Source organism: Piliocolobus tephrosceles, chromosome 10, assembly GCF_002776525.5.
Source record: "Piliocolobus tephrosceles isolate RC106 chromosome 10, ASM277652v3, whole genome shotgun sequence".
Classification (NCBI taxonomy): Eukaryota; Metazoa; Chordata; class Mammalia; order Primates; family Cercopithecidae; genus Piliocolobus; species Piliocolobus tephrosceles.
This window is the reverse complement of record NC_045443.1, coordinates 49,700,424-49,717,721: the sequence shown is the minus strand read 5'-3', so window position 1 is coordinate 49,717,721 and position 17,298 is coordinate 49,700,424. Positions and strand designations below refer to the sequence as shown.

The window sequence follows — 17,298 nt, the reverse complement described above, 5'->3', positions numbered from 1 at the left end:
ATGGTCTCGATCTCCTGACCTCGTGATCCGCCGGTCTCGGCCTCCCAAAGTGCTGGGATTACAGGCTTGAGCCACCGCGCCCGGCCAAGAATTCTTCAAGCTTCTTTCTCTTCTCTTTTCTTTTCTCCTCTCTTTCTTTCCTTCCTTCCTTCCTTCCTTCCTTCCTTCCTTCCTTCCTTCCTTCCTTCCTTCCTTTCTTTCCTTCTTTCTTTCTTTCTTTCTTTCTTTCTTTCTTTCTTTTTTTTATGGAATTTTGCTCTTGTCCCCCAGGCTGGAGTGCAATGGCACAATCTCAGTTCACTACAACCTCTGCCTCCTGGGTTCACAAGATTCTCCTGCCTCAGCCTCCCAAGTAGCTGGGATTACAGGCATGTGCCACCTCTCCCAGCTAATTTTTGTATTTTTATTAGAGACAGGGTTTCACCATTTTGGCCAGGTTGGTCTCAAATTCCTGGCCTCAAGTGATCTGCCCACCTCGGCCACCCAAAGTGCTGGGATTACAGGCATGAGCCACCATGCCTGGCCTTTCTCTTTTCTTTAATGACCTTGATCTGCAGAATCTGGGTCCCTCAACTGTTGTTCTGTGCCCAGGAGCAGTCAAAGGCCAAAGGGCTAGAGAAAAACAACCTTCATTATTCATCTTCAAATTATAGATATGATGGTTACGGCCATTGGGATTTTTCATGGGGCTGCTTTTTATTTCCCTCTGTTGAGATGTGCTCTGCAGAATGGGATTCTTATGCTTCAGGAAGATGATGAGAGATTATGGCACAATTGACTCAGCTCCCTTGGGCTCCCTGAGGTACCTGTGTCTCCAAAGCCCTCCTCTTGTAACACAGAGACTATTCCTTAACCAAAAGCACTGGCCCTGTGAAATCAGGACCCTTGCATGATTCCACAGTGTCTGCAGGGAGAAGGGAACTGTCTAGGCCTGCACCGCCATCTCTGCCTCCATCTCTGCCTCCCAAGTCGAGCCTTCCCTTACAATCTGCCTGGGCCTCTCGCTGTCTGAGGGATGCCCCATGCACCTGCCCCATCTGGCCAACTTTTCGGTTCCCAGCCCCTACCTCAGAGAGCCCAGCCTCTCTTTTATTCTATTTTTCCGTTTCTTTTTAATTCAAAGGTGGAGAAGATTTAGGGTTAGCAAAAAGTAGATTTTCATGAACTTTTTAAATTCTTTTTAGATCAGAATTTCAATGAACAGCTTGTCTGAGTTACTTGTTCAAGCACATAATCCAATATAGGCATGTAGAATTAAAACTACAGCAATAACAACAGCAAAACAACTTCTGTATTTTTATTGTTTCTGTTTATATTGTTTCTCCTCCAGTTCAATTAACTTCCTAAAAGAGAAAGAGAGCGTCTCAGATATCTCCCTCTGTCTAGCATAGAGCTGAACACCCAGTAGATGCCCAGTTTTATACACATTTAATGAACTAATTAATCTCTTCTGGCCTTGGGACACTCATTAGTCCAATGAACTCAAAGACCAGGGTGTGGTGTGTGATGACTAATTAAAGGGTATCCAACACAGTGAAGGCTGGAACTCTAGGGATCTGACTGCACAGGCCAAAGACAATTCCCCTGCAATTAAGTTCCCTAGGAACGAATTAGGAGGATTGCTTCTGTGTGGCCACAATCACAACACTGTTGTCAGGAAATCCTACTCTGCCTCTACCTTTTCCTTCTCCGTCACAGCCACACCGCCACCATCATTACCACCACTGTCAGTAACCCTTATTTGCCAGCCTCCAGCACAGGGCCCAGCCCACAGAGGCACCCTTTGTAATGAATACAAAGGGTGCCAGGACCCCTAGCCCTAGTCCTGGCCTTTCTCAGCCCATCACACACTTCTGAGTGTGGATGGACCCCATTCATTCTGCTGCATTTCCCAGGCACCTGGATGTCTGCTTTTTGTTTACCCCAAGTCTTCTCCAGCCTCAAAGATCTAGCCTCATGCTTTTTCTGCTTTGTAAATACCTTTTTGTTGAAATTCCTATCAGATTGGGGCTCATAGTCAGCCAGGTGGTGGTGGCACAAAGACTCAGCTAGCCAGAACTGTGTTTATTTCCCCCTTTGAGCCGGGCAATGAAGGGCCAGGTGCTGGGGATTCCAGAATAAAACAGCTGCTCATGAAAGCAAGTCTCTTCCTTCCCCCTGCCCATCCTTGCTGTGGCTGATTTTCTCTCTGAACCTAGAGTGATGTCTTATCATGAGCAGCTACCCTTTGCAAGTCCCGAATTCAGCAACAACCTCCCCTTCTCCTCATGTCACACTTTAATAAAAAATAACAGAAACACAAGCATGAGGGTCCCAGCCCACAGCTGCCATGCCTGCCACATGTACCACAATGTCTTTGCATCTTTGCTACTAACTTCCATCTCTACCATATAACATGATGGTCAGGAACATGGACTTTGAAACCAGACGCACTTGAATTCCGGGCCCAACTCTAACTTACTAGTTGAGTGAGATGGGCAAGTTCCTCTGTTTCTTCAGCTGTAAAGGAGGGTCAGTGAGACATCCCATGTAGTGCTTGGCACAATGCCTGGCACATGTGAAGTGAACAATGAGTGTTAACTCTTTCTGCTACTACCATCACTATTATACAACGATGTTACTACCACTATTGCTACTACTACTATAAGGAATACTTCCAGCCCCACTACCTCTGAGCCACTACTCTGAGCCAGCAACTGTCATGGGCATTGTTGGGAATATAAGTCTGGCTTCTGGAGATCCCCAAAAACCCTAATCAAAATGAGCCATTCCTCAGTGCACCTCTGATCCATGGTTCGTAATGCTCTTCTGTTATTCCAGAGCTTTGGCTCTACTTTAAGTTCTTTGTGTGGATTCCTCTTATTGGTCTGCAGGCTTCTTGGGGGCTGGGGCCGTAGGACAGTCACCCCTAGGTCAAGGAACTCACACCATTTGTTGACTTGAACACTCCAGCACAGGAAGGAGGCAAACCCAGCGTCTGGCAGCACCCCTGCTGTTGCCCTTGCAACCTGACTTAGAAAACCATAAGCAACCCCTTCAATTACATGCTCCTGTGCTCTAGGGCTAGGCTCTGCCTGGAGGGCCCCCCTGAGACAGGGTCCCTGGGGAAGAACCTTCCACCATTGTCTTAGGGGCTGAGCGGAAAACACCCTGTGAAGGGGAAAGTCTTCTGGGGCAGGTTCCAGGCCTAAGCTCCACGCTCCCTGCCCGGGTCAGCTTCTCCTTTTCCCTCCCCAGCAGTGGGAGCAGTTGTCTTCTGCCCTCGGCTGGATCCAAACAGGCCAAGCATTCCCAGTTTAGTTATAGGAAGTGGTCAGAGTCTCGCATGAAGGCAGCTGCCAGATACCTAGTTTTGAAATTGTCACCCAAGCTGGAGTGCAGTGGTGCAGTCTCAGCTCACTGCAACCTCTGCCTCCCGGGTTCAAGTGATTCTTTGGCCTTAGCCTCCCGAGTAGCTGAAACTATAGGCACACGCCACCACGCTCGGCTAATTTTTATATTTTTAGTAGAGAGGGGGTTTCATCATGTATCTGCTCTCCTCGGTCTCCCAAAGTGCTGGGATTACAGGTGTGAGCCACCGTGCCCAGCCCCGAAATAATTTTTTAACATTGCACTGTACCCACACTACCTGAGCTATAAAGCGGTGATACTCCTGTTCCAAAATTGAGTGCTCCCTGAAGTTGCCAGGAAACTGGCAGAAGAGCCCACTCTGAACCTGGGAGTGAAACTCAGGGGTCCTTTTCCTTGGTGACTTCAGCCATGGGGTGTTTCCCCAGGGAGTGTGGGGGCTTATGTCCCAGCCCCTGCCTGACCTCCTAGAGTAGGACAGATAATCTTATCCAGGAGAGAAAATCCAACTGGAGGAAATGCAGTTGGCTGGAAACGTTCTCATCGTTGTAAGGCAATGTCAAGGTCACTACCACACAGGCCCTGCCCAACACAGAAGGCCCTAGACAATATGCCTGATGGGGTCATGCAGATGCTGCAGAGTCGTTCCTCTTCATTCCTGGGGTCCACTTCATTGCTAGACAGCTGTGGTCCTTAGCATGGCCCAAGGATGGACCCTGGAGCTTCTTACCCAGATCCAGATATTTGAGGACACCTTTCCAAGAAGAATCATCTTTCCATGTCTTCTTTTCCTAGATGTAAAAATTCCAGCTTCCACACAAGACCCTATAATAGGGAGATGGTTTCTTTTGGGAAGAAACCTGGGGTTTTTCAGGTGAGTCTCCTCTGGGGAAAGGCAGGCATTTCCCCTGCTCCTTGCTGATAGTTAAGCAAGAAGGAGGTAACACTGGAAAAATAAAGCTAGGAGATCTCTTCAGGGGATAACTCTTCAGGTCCCTAATTAGGGAGCACAGATAAACTCCAAATTAGACCACTCCAGTCTGCAAGGGCAGCATATTCCACTTGCTATCAGAAAAGCTTTGTTGCTGCAAAGGACTTGGAGATCTCTGTTCTACAAATTGCCCATGGCTCCTGGCCCTTTAGCAGGGGAAACGAGATAGTAGAGAGACGCCCTTTTCCGGTGTCCCGGGCCCAACAGGGATAAAAGGAGGCAGCACTCTGGGTGCCCCATCACTGTGTTCTCTACCCCTTGGCGACTGCTTTTCTCCAGCTCTGTCAACTCCATCTTTCCCACCATGAGTCGGCAACTGAACGTCAAGTCCGGTGGTGACAAGGGCAACTTCAGTGTGCATTCGGCAGTGGTGCCGAGGAAGGCTGTGGGTAGCCTGGCCTCTTACTGTGCAGCTGGCAGAGGGGCTGGAGCTGGCTTTGGCAGTCGGAGCCTCTATAGCCTCGGAGGGAATCAGCGTATTTCTTTCAATGTGGCTGGTGGCAGTGTTCGGTCTGGAGGTTACAGCTTCAGGCCTGGCTCTGGGTATGGAGGGGGCCGGGCCAGTGGCTTTGCTGGCAGTATGTTTGGCAGTGTGGCCCTGGGGCCTGCTTGTTCATCTGTGTGCCCGCCTGGGGGCATCTACCAGGTCACTGTCAACAAGAGCCTCTTGGCCCCCCTCAACGTGGAGCTGGACCCTGAGATCCAGAAGGTGCGCTCCCAGGAGCGGGAACAGATCAAGGCGCTGAACGACAAGTTCGCCTCCTTCATTGACAAGGTGGGTATCATAGGAGGAGGATGAGGCAGCCCCCTGAGGCCATGAGCAGTTTTCCTGCTGCCTGGGAATGGACTGCACATTGTGGCTGGAAAGGTGCAGCTGGGCCTCAGGAAGGGCTTTCTCATCATTAGAGAAGGAGAGTAGGTCTGTGTGCCACAGAAGACAAAAGAATACATGAATATATTGACTTCTTTGGCGATTTTGGAGAACAGGATGGGAAGCTGGGTAAAAAGCAGCCCTTCCTTGACAAAAAAGTGATGGGTTTCTTGAGGACGGCTGATTTCCACGAACATGAAAGGCTAATAGAATCCAGCAGTGTTCAGAGGGAAGGGCTCATGGTACAGGAAGAGACACTTAATTGAGACATAAGGAAGGACATCTCCTGGGACCAGGGCCAAGCAATAGAAGAAAGCTGTGGAATCTCCTTGAGTGAGTTCTCACTGATGGCTTCTCCAGAAGGCTAGGAAATGAGCACTTGTAAAGGATCTAGTTTGTGTGGAATGCCAAGGGTGGAGAGTCAAGACGTGAGCAAAATGACTACAACAATCTATGGCAAATCTGGGGAGTCAATGGTGTGTGTCCACGGGGCATGACTGCACCCATTGTGGTTCCAGGTGTCTGTTGATTTGGGTTCCAGGTAAGGTTCCTAGAGCAGCAGAACCAGGTTCTAGAAACCAAGTGGGAGCTGCTGCAGCAGCTGGACCTGAACAACTGCAAGAAGAACCTGGAGCCCATCCTCGAGGGCTACATCAGCAGCCTGCGGAAGCAGCTGGAGACGCTGTCTGGGGACAGGGTGAGGCTGGACTCGGAGCTGAGAAGCATGAGGGACCTAGTGGAAGACTACAAGAAGAGGTGAGCAGGCCCCACCCGACGGTCACAGACCATGTTCCCCATGCCTCTGGGCTCACTTGATCTCTGTGCCATTATTTTTTAGGAGATGGGAATGTACCCTCCAGGGTCAGGAGCTCACATCCCCTTCTCTGGCTGGGGGGAAGGGCCTATCCTGTTCGATGATAACTTCCTGCCTGGTTGATAGGAAGCGGTTCCTGTGCTCCTTGACCCACTGAAAGGTTCAGTTGCTGGTGTCACCTGGGTGTTTTCCTAACATGCAAAAAGTAGGAGGCAAGTGAGGCAACTCAGAGATATCTCATTCCTGTCACTAGCCTCTTACTGCTCACCCCAGAGACCCTGCAGGGACCCTGCATCCCAAACATTTGCCTGGCCAGCAGGAAGGGAAAGTTCCTTGGCTAAGAGGGCTAAGGCTATCTTCTCTCCCTGCCGGCAGATATGAGGTGGAGATTAACCGGCGCACAGCAGCAGAGAATGAGTTTGTGGTGCTCAAGAAGGTAAGGGAGGGAAGAGCCTCCTTATTAGGGTCTCTCTCACCCCCATCTTAACAACTCTGCTCAGGACTTCAGCCCAGGCAACTGGGGAGGGGGCTGGCGCCTGGTGAGGGTGGAGTGAGTCATAGTCCTGGCCTCCAGTGAGTTGGAGAGGAAAGACACACACTCGGGAAATGGACAGAGACAGACGGAGAATTCAGGTCTGGGAACTGTGAAACTCTGGTCCAGCTCAGCCTTGCTGTGTGACCTAAGGAAACCTACTACCTCTCTGAGCTTTGTTTTCTCCAGGCATAACAGAGCTGCCATATCCTCTTTTCCCTATTCCCAAAGCTTCAGGGAGTCTGAGAAGAAATGGATATTGAGTGAGCTTTCCTTTGTGGGTAGAAAGTAGAAAATCAGGTGGCTTAGGGGCAGGGGTTGGGCAGGGCAGCTGTGGATGAGGGTTGCATCCACCAATGACTCTGGGGCCCCTTGGAAGGATGCAGATGCAGCCTACGCGGTCAAGATGGAGCTTCAGGCCAAAGTGGACTCTCTGGACAAAGACATCAAGTTCCTCAAGTGTCTGTATGATGCGGTAAGGACACTCCTGTCCCCTCACCCTCATCCTGCCTCCTTCTCAACTGTTTCAGGGAGATGCCAACAGGAGAGGTTTGGGATCAACACAATGAAAGACGTTTTGGTGGAAAGGTCCAAATCCTGCACCAGGAGACCATGGAAGTGCAGGATGCTGGTCCTTGGAGGCCACACATGCGGGAGGAAATTGATCTCGACCACAATAGTGGCCTTGCCCACAGGCAGGAAAAGATAACCCAGTGAGGTCTTACAAAGCACAGATCCTTGGTCTACGAAATTGTGGGAAATGCATTCTTCACCCATCTGCATGTGCCCGCAGACACTTGCCGCTTGCAGGGGTTCCTGCTGCTGTGAGCTGCTCTCCCTCAGCTCTGCAGACACATCCCAGAGGGCACTTCTCCCCCTACTTTGGCCCCTGGATCCTAGCAGCCTATTGGGCCAGAGACCGTGGGCCCAGAAGACTAACGGGGCAGAAGAGGGAAGCCAGGGGGTTGCTGAGTCTGTCTTCCTCTCTCAATACAGGAGATCGCTCAGATCCAGACTCATGCCAGTGAGACCTCAGTCATCCTGTCCATGGACAACAACCGAGACCTGGACCTCGACAGCATCATCGCCGAGGTCCGCGTGCATTACGAGGAGATCGCCCTGAAGAGCAAGTCCGAGGCTGAAGCCCTGTACCAGACCAAGGTGGGCACCGAACGGGTCTCCTCCCACAGCGGCCCCTCGCTTCCTGGGAAGGGTCACCTCCACAGTGAATGTGAGAAATACTTTTGTGGGCATGCTGAATGAAAGAACGGTTCCAACCAAGGCTTCAAGGACAAAATGAATTCTCAGCAGAGCCTGTTATCAAAGATAAATCATGAAACTGGTATGGATTGAATATATGCAACACAGAGGATCCCTCACTTGTTTCCTCCATCCAATAACTACCTGTCCCTCTTTGTTGCTTGTGAAAGAAGTGAGGTGGTAAAACAAATACACTTACAGGAATGGGGGTATGCTGCCACAGGGCAGAGGGAGAATCACAGACTTGCAGGAGCGTAACCATGGGTGAATTTGGTGGGGGGCGAATGGGAGAAGGAGAAGCCTGTAGCTCTTTCCTGATCCACACGGGAAGACTTTCAAAAGGAAATGGAAGGCCAGGAGTCCTCTGAGTAATGGAACTATGCTTTGGGTAAACTGCTTTGGGGCTGTCAGGGAGAAAACTCCTTACCTGGGCCCCAGGACCCTGTTCCAGCACTCCTCTTCAGCTCCGTTAAATCCCACCAACAGCCAGGGTGGCAGGAGTGGCTTATTTACAAGACCCTTCCCCAGTGCCCTTGTCTCATTGCCAACTTCCTATCTCTGGGAAACCAGATCCAGGAGCTGCAGCTGGCAGCCAGTCAGCATGGTGACGACCTGAAACACACCAGGAGCGAGATGGCGGAGCTGAACCGGCTCATCCAGAGGATCCGGTGTGAGATTGGGAACGTGAAGAAGCAGGTGGGCAGCAGCCCCACAAAGAACTCTCAGGTTCCATGGGATGAGGAAATGGGGCCTGCCCTTAGGGAACAAGCAAATTTCCCCTGCCAGGCTTAGGGGTCCCTTGGCCACCCACAGTCCCCCTTTCCCACCCTGCCTTGGTACCCCACCATCAGAGCTGGCACCCGCCCAGAACTGGGAAGAGCTTCAAACCTATTTCTCTGACTCCTCATTTTGCAGATAAAGCAACTGAGTTGGGAAGGGGAAGGGACCTGCCCAGAGCCCCCAGCTGGTAATGAATGGAGCTAGGATTAGAACCCAGATTCCTCTTCTGCAGACTTTTTCTGTGTCCAAGGAACCTGCTCCATGTCCCCTTTGGGTGTCCCCTCTGAGGGCAGACCCTCTGTCTCCTCCTCCCAGTGGACGCAGAATGTGTGTGGGGTGCAGGGGGTATACATCAGGCACCTCTGTGGCCACACCAGGTTCCTGCCCTTGGAGTGGGGCATGGTCTGGCAACTGAGGGACACCGCCATCAATGAAGCCCTCCTGGGTTTCCTTGCCCTGTGCCACGGTACTACTTCCATGTTAGTGGGCCGGGGAGGGGGGTTGTTTTACCTGACAGCAGCAAATCTTAAACACTGCATCAGTGGGGAGATGATTTTGGAGGCTGGAGGATCCTTCCTGTGACCTCCGTGAGAACTAGGTCTACTCCACTAGCGACAGAATTGCCCAGCAGCAAGATCTGAGCCCGTTCTTCTTCTGGTATCCCCACCACCCTCCATGCTCTGCAGGGGAACACAGGGACAGCTCTGTGACTCTGCGTTTCGCCGATTCACAAGTTCTATGAGCACAGTTCCTCCCCCTCTGTTAGCACCAGGCATCGCGGTGTCCCCAGATGTTCATCAGAGTCCAGCTTCTGAGGTTGTGCCTATAATTTAGGGCCTTACCCTCCTGCTCTAAGGGAAGGCCAGATGTGGGAGCCTTCAGGCAGACCCTCCCCGGAGTGCTGGAGTCCAGAAACACTCATCTGGATGCTAACAGATCAGAAGGATCCCCACTGGCGAGAGGTCCTGCAGCAGGAATCTGATCGCAGTGGGACCGTGACATACCATCTCATCCTCAGGGCTGGCCTTGCTGGGGAATCGGGTATGATTTTCCTGAACCTGGAGTATTTTGAATCTGCCGATGCTTGTGGCCTCCAGTTTCAGGCAAACATCGACATTTCTTTCTGACCTCCTGAAATGCAACTGCCTCCACAGCTTCATGTGACAACAGCTTTGAATATTCCTCTGCAATAGAAAATAGAAGAGACAAAGTTCTGGTGTTGACTTTGCAGCTTTTACTCCTTGTCACCTAGGGCCCCATCTGCAAAATAAGGGTGCTGTTCTATTTAACCAGTATGAGCTACATGTAATTTTCTGTTCTGAGGGTCTCTCTGTTCTTTGCCCGTCAGTGTGCCAGCCTGGAGACAGCCATTGCTGACGCTGAGCAGCGGGGAGACAATGCCCTGAAGGACGCCCGGGCCAAGTTGGACGAGCTGGAGGGCGCCCTGCACCAGGCCAAGGAGGAGCTGGCACGGATGCTGCGCGAGTACCAGGAGCTCATGAGCCTGAAACTGGCCCTGGACATGGAGATCGCCACCTACCGCAAGCTGCTGGAGGGCGAGGAGTGCAGGTGGCCGGGGTGGAGGGGAACGTGTGAGAAGGGACTTGGGGTGGCTCCTGTCTGGCTGAGGGGACACCTGGAGAACATCGTTAGTGCCAATACAGGCAAGGGATGTGGTGATTTCATGAACTCAGAGGCAGCTTCCTGCAAGGGGTTGTCAGACATGAGCCATGAGGCATAGGTGGCTGTGTGCTGCTGTGAAGAGAACCAGGGGCTCAGACAGACCTGGGGCTAATGATTGGCTGTACAGCAGGGGCTAATTATTGGCTTTACGCCATGCTAGTGCTGTGGTCTCGATAAATCATCTAATATCTCCAGGCCTCTTGTTTTCTCATCTGTAAGATGAAGGTGATAGTGTCAATTTCATAAGTTGTTATAAGGATGAGTTTAAATGATGCACGTATAAAAGCAGGAGCCCATTAAGGTTCAGTGGAATCTCGACACTCTGTTTTTGTCTTTCTCTAACTTTTTGTCTCACAGGATGTCTGGGGAGAATCCATCCTCTGTGAGCATCTGTGAGTATCTTGAGAGATGCCTTGGGTTGGGAAAGCCAGGGACCCTGGGACAAAGTGATGTCACCTCCATTTACTGTCTCACCCTACCCAGAAGCTTCCGTTACTGTCTTGGGAAGATTCTTGGGCTTCAAAGGAAACGTTCTCCTTTTTCATCCTATGAAATAGTGACTGAGGTCATGCCCACCCCTTTCCCTTCCTGTTTCTCCCCTGGGGTGTTGTCATTTGGAGAAAGGGTTGGTGGACATAGATTTTCCTAGAATTTCCAGGAGGGCAGGGACTGTATCTATCCTATGGGGTCTTCACCTCACACAAGGTCTGGCCCATAATAGGCTCTCAGTTCATCTCTGTAGTGCTTCTTGACTACTGAGGGTCGTTCTGAGGATTAAATAGAGTGTTGTAGAGAAGCCCTCGCGGACAGCCTTTACCATAGCTATTACCTGCTGATTGACACTGCTCCTCTCCCCTGCTCTTGGCCCCTCCTCCTCAGCCGTCATCAGCAGCAGCAGCTACAGCTACCATCACCCCAGCTCTGCGGGTGCTGACCTTGGGGCCAGCACTATGGTAGGCAGCTCTGGCACCACCCAGAGCGGGCAGACCAAGACCAAAGAGGTGCGAGGGGGAGACCTCAAGAACTCCCAGAGCAAGAACACCCCAGGCAGCACCCCAGCAAGGAAAGCCACCCGCTAGACCCATGGCCTCATCCACCTCAGCGCCTGGAAGAAGAGGTGACTTTGCCACTCTCAAAGGTGTCTGCCACACCCAAGTTCCCAGCCCCTGAGTTTTAAAACCGTCTGTAGTACACTCGACTGTCCGCATCATGGTTTAGCTTTTACTCTCAAGCTCTGATTGACACAGTCACCTTCCCTGTTTCCTTAGGTCCCATGTGGACTAATGACTTGTTATTTTCCTTGCTGCCTTGGGCTGGCAGGAGGCTTTGGAGGTACAAGCCATTATAACCTTCTTGGCCCTAAGGAAGCTGTGATCATCCCTAGAGAGAGGGAAGGAGCAAGAGAGGACAGGGGAGGGGCTGGTTTGTTCTGTGCTTAGGCCAAATTAGCTATTGCCTGAGAGGTTTTACATCCCCTGCCAGCACGGTGGGGTGACTTGAGACCTGTAACCAGGTGGTGAGAAGTTAGACAGTCTTTACTTGCTCCACCAGAAACAACTTTGCAGGATGACGCCAATATTTAGGACACCATGTGTATATGTGTAGACCACCAGCTGCGACCATCTCCGCAAAGTCAAGTGAAGGTGTATTGGGGATTCTCTGCCAGCCTGTGTCACCCAACCACCTCCTTCATTATCAACAATAGCTACCCTCATTTGTCAAGCACTCACTAGACGCCAGGCACCCTAGATGTATTGCCTCCAACTCTCATCCAGTCCTGCAAAGAAGATGTGATCAGCATCATTGGAACAGACTGGGAGTCTGATCCCAAGAGGCTACAGAATTGGCCCCAGTCACCCACCTACGTGCCAGAGTCACACCTGGCCAACACCAAGGTCTATGCTCTTTCTGTGGCATGTCACTGCCTCTTTAACAAACGGACTGTCAACGTCACCGTTCTTTTTGATGAGGGCAGCATAATTATATCGCCTTTTGTCAGGACTGTGGGTATGTGATTTGTCTTGGGCCATCTCTCTGAGGCTGTGTCCTACATAGCCTCTGACTCTCAATTTCTGGTCCTGTGAGCTGAGCTCAGTAAGTGGAGCTTGCCTTTCTGTCCCTGGGTGGTACTGCCTAGTCCAGATGTCATGGCTCAGAGTGTAAATATTCCTAAGAATGGTGACAACTAGTTCCTCTTTTGCTTAAGTTAAATACTCTGAATTTCTGCTGTATGCTCAATAAACTGTCCTTGATGGTGTCAGAGGTATGCTTCTGTCAGTCTGTCAATCTTTCCGAATATTCCACCCTCTAGTGAGAATGTGCCACCCTCCATTTCTTCCCAGCAAGTGTGTAGGACTCTTGCCGGGAAGCTGCAGGCCAACTGAGATGAGGCTGCTCTGGAGGCAATCTCAGGCTGCTGGAAGAGACAGATACATACTCATGTAAATCAGGGAAGGGCACCCTAGGGCAGTAATGCTAAGAAGTGATTGGAATGGAGAGGCTAAGCAAGGAGGGCTTCCTGGAGGAGGAGGAGAGTTTAATTAAATAACCAGAAAGATGGACACATAGACTCCTGGAGAGATAATTTAAATCACAGCAATGTAGTAATTTGGACACAGGCTTTCATGTGCTTATTTAGTAAGAGGTGGGAGATCTCAGATTTTCCAAAGTCAGTACAGATTGGGTATACCTTATCCAAAATGTTCGAGACCAGAAACATTTCTGACTTTGGATTTTGAAATATTTGCATGTGCATAACGAGATATTTTGGGGATGGAACCCAAATCAAAACATGAAATTCATTTATGTTTCATATATACTTTCTGCATAGACTAAAGATAATTTTACACAAATTTTAAATAAAGCGCTCAAAAGTTTCGGAGTACTTTGGATTTCAGACTTTTGGATTAGAGATGCTTAATCTGCAGTGGGGCTGGGTGGATTTCCATGTCCCTCAGCTGTGGCCGTCAGAGTCTAGCCATCTTAGCAGCTTTCAAATTGGTCTTGTGTCACAGGTGTGCCCAAAGATGTTCACCTCTACAGGTGTCAGGATAATGGGGATGGGCCTTGGGAGGATGGGGCCTTTGGCCTAAGAAGTGGCCTCCATTCACCTCCCTGTGCCTTTCATGTATTAAGGAGGTCCTCGTCTGTGTGTGCCAGGGTGCAATAAACCGTGGGAAGCACAAGAGCCCAAGAGTGTGTTAGGCTTTCTGCCCAAATGTCTCCCTCTGATGTCACCACTGCCGCCACTGTGGATACTGAACTAGTGCCCTGGGAGTTATGGGAGGCTCCATCCCAGCTCGACCACTAACTAGTTACCTGTTATACACAGTGGTTCTTAACCTTGTAAGTCATGAACTTTTTGAGGGCTGATGAAAGCCATGGATCTTTTCCCTGAAATGTGGACAGAGTCTACTGCATGTCCAGAGGTTCACAGATCCCCACAGCCCATCCATGGATTCCCTGGGTCATGCACCCCAGGTTTACAGCCTTTGGACAAGATACCCTTAAGGCCCTTCTTAGCACTGATGCTCTGTCTTTCCCAAAACACCTCATTCCCAGTGGGGGACCCAGTGAGAGGGGCTGAGGTGAGAAAGGGAGTGAGACCCACAACCTGAAATAGCCTTTCGAGAAATATTAATACATGAGCCTCCGTGAAATCACCTCTCTCAGGGCTGCCGTGCAGCATGCCCCTGACTACTGGGCACACCTGAGCTGGTGCTGCTGGGCTGTGACGGCTACACATGCACGTGGCTCTGGGTGCAGGGCTGAGCAGATGTGATACAGTGTGTCCTCTGCTAGGGTGCTGAGGTGGGCAGTAGGAGCAGCCTCCCTGGCTGCAGCTTGTCCACCTGAGAAATGAGAGATTCTCTGCCACCTGGGATTATGAAGATGCTGAGAGGTGCACAGGAGTGACTGTGCTCTTGCTTTTGGACTCAGTTAGAGAGTCCTTTGAAGCTCAAGAAGAGAAATCATGGAGGCAGGACCACAGGCGATTGTTAATTTCAATTATTTATAGTTATGGCCATTTTGACCCAGGTACCAAGACCATTCAATAGGGGAAAGAATAGTTTCTTCAACAAACGGTGTTGAGACAGTGAGGTATCCACATGCCAGAGAATGAGGTTGAATCTCTATTTTACACCATATACAAAAATTAATCAAAGTGAATCAACAACCTAAATATAAGAGCTAAAACCATAAAACTCGTAGAAAAAATTTAGAGGGAAATCTTTGTGACCTTGATTTGCCAATGAATTCTTAGATAGGACACCCAAAGCACAAGCAACACAAGAGAAACTAGATAAATTGGACTTCCTCAAAGTTAAAAAAACTTCTTTACAGTAAGGGACATTATCAAGAAAGTGAAAAGACAACCTACCAAATGAAAGAAAATATTGGAAAATCATAGAGCTGATAAGGGTCTAGTATCCAGAATATATAAAACACTCTTGCAACTCAACAATAAAAAAAACAAACAACTCAGTTAACAAAAGAGCAAGTAATTTTAATAAACTTACTTTAGAAGATACACAATGGCCAAGAAGCACAGGAAAAGATGCTCAACATAATTAGTCATCAGGGAAATGTAAACCAAAACCATAACTAGGCACCAGTTTATACCCACTAGGATGATTTATAATAAAAATAACAGAAAATAATGAATGCCATGAGATTGTGGAGAAATTTGAACATTCATACATTGTTGTTGGAAATGTAAACTTGTTCAGTCACTGTGGAAAAGTTTGGCAATTCCTCAAAGAGTTAAACAGATTTGCCATATGACCCAGCAATTCCACTCCTAGATATAAAGCCAAAATAATTGAAAACATGACTGAGCCCAGTGGCTCATCCCTGTAATCCCAGCACTTTGGGAGGCAGAGGCTGCAGGGTGGCTTGAACCCAGGAGTTTGAGATCAACCTGGGCAAGGAAGGTTGCCCTTGGGCAACCCAGGGCAAGGGAGACGGGGAGACCCTGTCTCTTAAACAAAAAAAAAGCTAGGTATGGTGATGCATGCCCATGGTGCCAGCTACTTGGGAGTCTGAGCTGGGAGGATCACTTGGGCCTGGAAGTTCAGGGCTGCAGTGAGCCGTGATTGTGTCACTGCACTGCAGCCTGGGTGGCAGAACAAAACCCTGTCTCATTAAAAAAAAAAAAAAAAAATTAAAACCAGGTGCTCAAACATACACATGCACATGCATGTTCACAGCAGCACTATTCACCATAGCCAAATGTGGAAACAGCTCAAAAGTCCATCAACGAAAGAAAAAAAAATTGTGGTATATACTTTGAATGGAATATCATTCAGCCACAAAAAGGAATGACTTAGTGATATATGCTGCAATGTGGATGAATCTCAAAAACATTATGCTAAGGGAAAGAAGCCAAACAAACAAAAAATCCCCACACATTATATACTTCCTTTTACATGAAGTGTCTAGAATAGGTAAATTCATACAGATAGAATGCAAATTTGTGGTTGCAGGAGTTGGGGAAGGGGAAATGGGGCGAGTGCTAGTGGGCACAGGACTTTCTTTTGGGGTAATGACAATGTTTTAGAACTAGACAGAGGAGGTTATGGTTGCACAACATTGTGAACATACTAAACGCCACTGAATTGCTCACTTTAAATAGTTAATTTTATGTTATGTGAATCTCACCCCAATAAAAAATAACATAAAATTTGGGAGTGCAGCAGAGAAAAAGCCAGAGAAACCGTATCCCTGGACTTTGCTCTCAGCCTTCCCTACCACGTGGCAAATCGCAGCCTGGCATAAAGACAGAGTTGTCCAGGGCCAGCAGGGGGACAGACACCACTTACCCTCATTTTGATTGGCCAAGGCAAGCCTGGGGGAGCCGGACTTTTGATGGCCAAGAGCTGACTATGTCTCTGGACACTTGGCCGCCACCCAGCTGAGGGCAACCACTGGCTCTCTCTCGGCTAATTAAGTGCTGGCTTAACTAATCACCTGAGTCTCAGACTTTGGTCATGAAGAGCAACTCAGTGCCCTTGAGTGGCTCTCACAGCCCTTGCTGATGCCTGTTGAGCTGAAGCATGCGAGGCCAACAAACTGCAGTATTTCTTTTCTTTGCCAGGGTCATGGCCTCTGCATAGTGACTTGGATTAGGATTTTAAGTGGACACTCAAAATCTTGCTTAAGTTCCCAAACTCACTATCTTGGTTCATTAGCTCAAGTGAGCACAAAACCCAGGTGCTACTGGAATCTTCTCTCCACCTGGGATTTAATGAAAGCTACAAGGATCTGCAATGGCAGATCTATCTGCTGGACTGAGAAGTTCTCAAAGGCAGGCTGGTGTCTTCCTCTATGCCGGTATGTGGCAAATGCTTGGCACACAGAGTCTGATTAGTAAATGTCAAATGGATCACGGAACGCAAAAGAATACGGCAATCAGTGTCTGTGCACTGTCTCCTGGGACCTCATCCACCCTTTCCTGCAGCTTCTTCCTATGCCTCTCCCTCTGCCTCTGACCTTCCCATTTTCTGATTTTTCTAAACATTCTCTATAGGTTCCAAACTTGGCATAGCAGGAGGCTTTAACTGAGTAATCTGTGTTCATTGGGAGAGAAAGTCTCATTGAAATGCATCCTCTGTGACCTTGAAAAGTCACCTTGGCCATGTTCCTGCCCTGGGGAAGGGATGTTCTTTCAGGTCTAAGCTGTCATGACTTCTCCTGCTTTCATGGTCTCAGAGATGTTAAATGAATGAATAAATGAATTTGATTCCCTCACTTGGTCACCAGCTGGGAGTCACTGCATTGCTCCCTCCCCTCATGGCTATTACTGAAAAAGAATATATTGAAAACGTGAAAAAGGGACAATCGGCTCCCTCTTAGAAACCACTAATGGAGAATAATAGAGACTCAGGGGTCTGAAAGCAACAGCTAATAGAAGATGGGAGCAATTATCAGGTGCACTGTCATCAGAAACCCACGTACACATGCATAGACATGAGGCTGTAGATTCACAAAGCTGATGTCTATGGAAGATGCAAAACATT

General features: G+C 49.2%; 1 protein-coding gene across 1 annotated transcript; it reads left to right on the top strand.

Annotated features, from left to right (window-relative positions):
• Positions 1-4,643: 4,643 nt before the first annotated feature.
• Positions 4,644-12,508, top strand: KRT74 (keratin 74). The gene is made up of 9 exons (XM_023211045.2): positions 4,644-5,114; positions 5,752-5,966; positions 6,400-6,460; positions 6,936-7,031; positions 7,553-7,717; positions 8,387-8,512; positions 9,945-10,165; positions 10,637-10,671; positions 11,159-12,508. The coding sequence occupies exons 1-9, from the start codon at positions 4,644-4,646 to the stop codon at positions 11,356-11,358; spliced, it is 1,590 nt and encodes a 529-aa protein (XP_023066813.1). The 3' UTR covers positions 11,359-12,508.
• Positions 12,509-17,298: the final 4,790 nt, after the last annotated feature.

Bases quoted from the DNA above. Each gene is read 5' to 3' on its own strand.
- KRT74 (XM_023211045.2), top strand. From the start codon at position 4,644: ATGAGTCGGCAACTGAACGTCAAGTCCGGTGGTGACAAGGGCAACTTC. The intron at 10,166-10,636 runs GTGGCCGGGGTG...TTTGTCTCACAG, and splicing joins CTGGAGGGCGAGGAGTGCAG to GATGTCTGGGGAGAATCCAT. The intron at 10,672-11,158 runs GTGAGTATCTTG...CCTCCTCCTCAG, and splicing joins TCCATCCTCTGTGAGCATCT to CCGTCATCAGCAGCAGCAGC.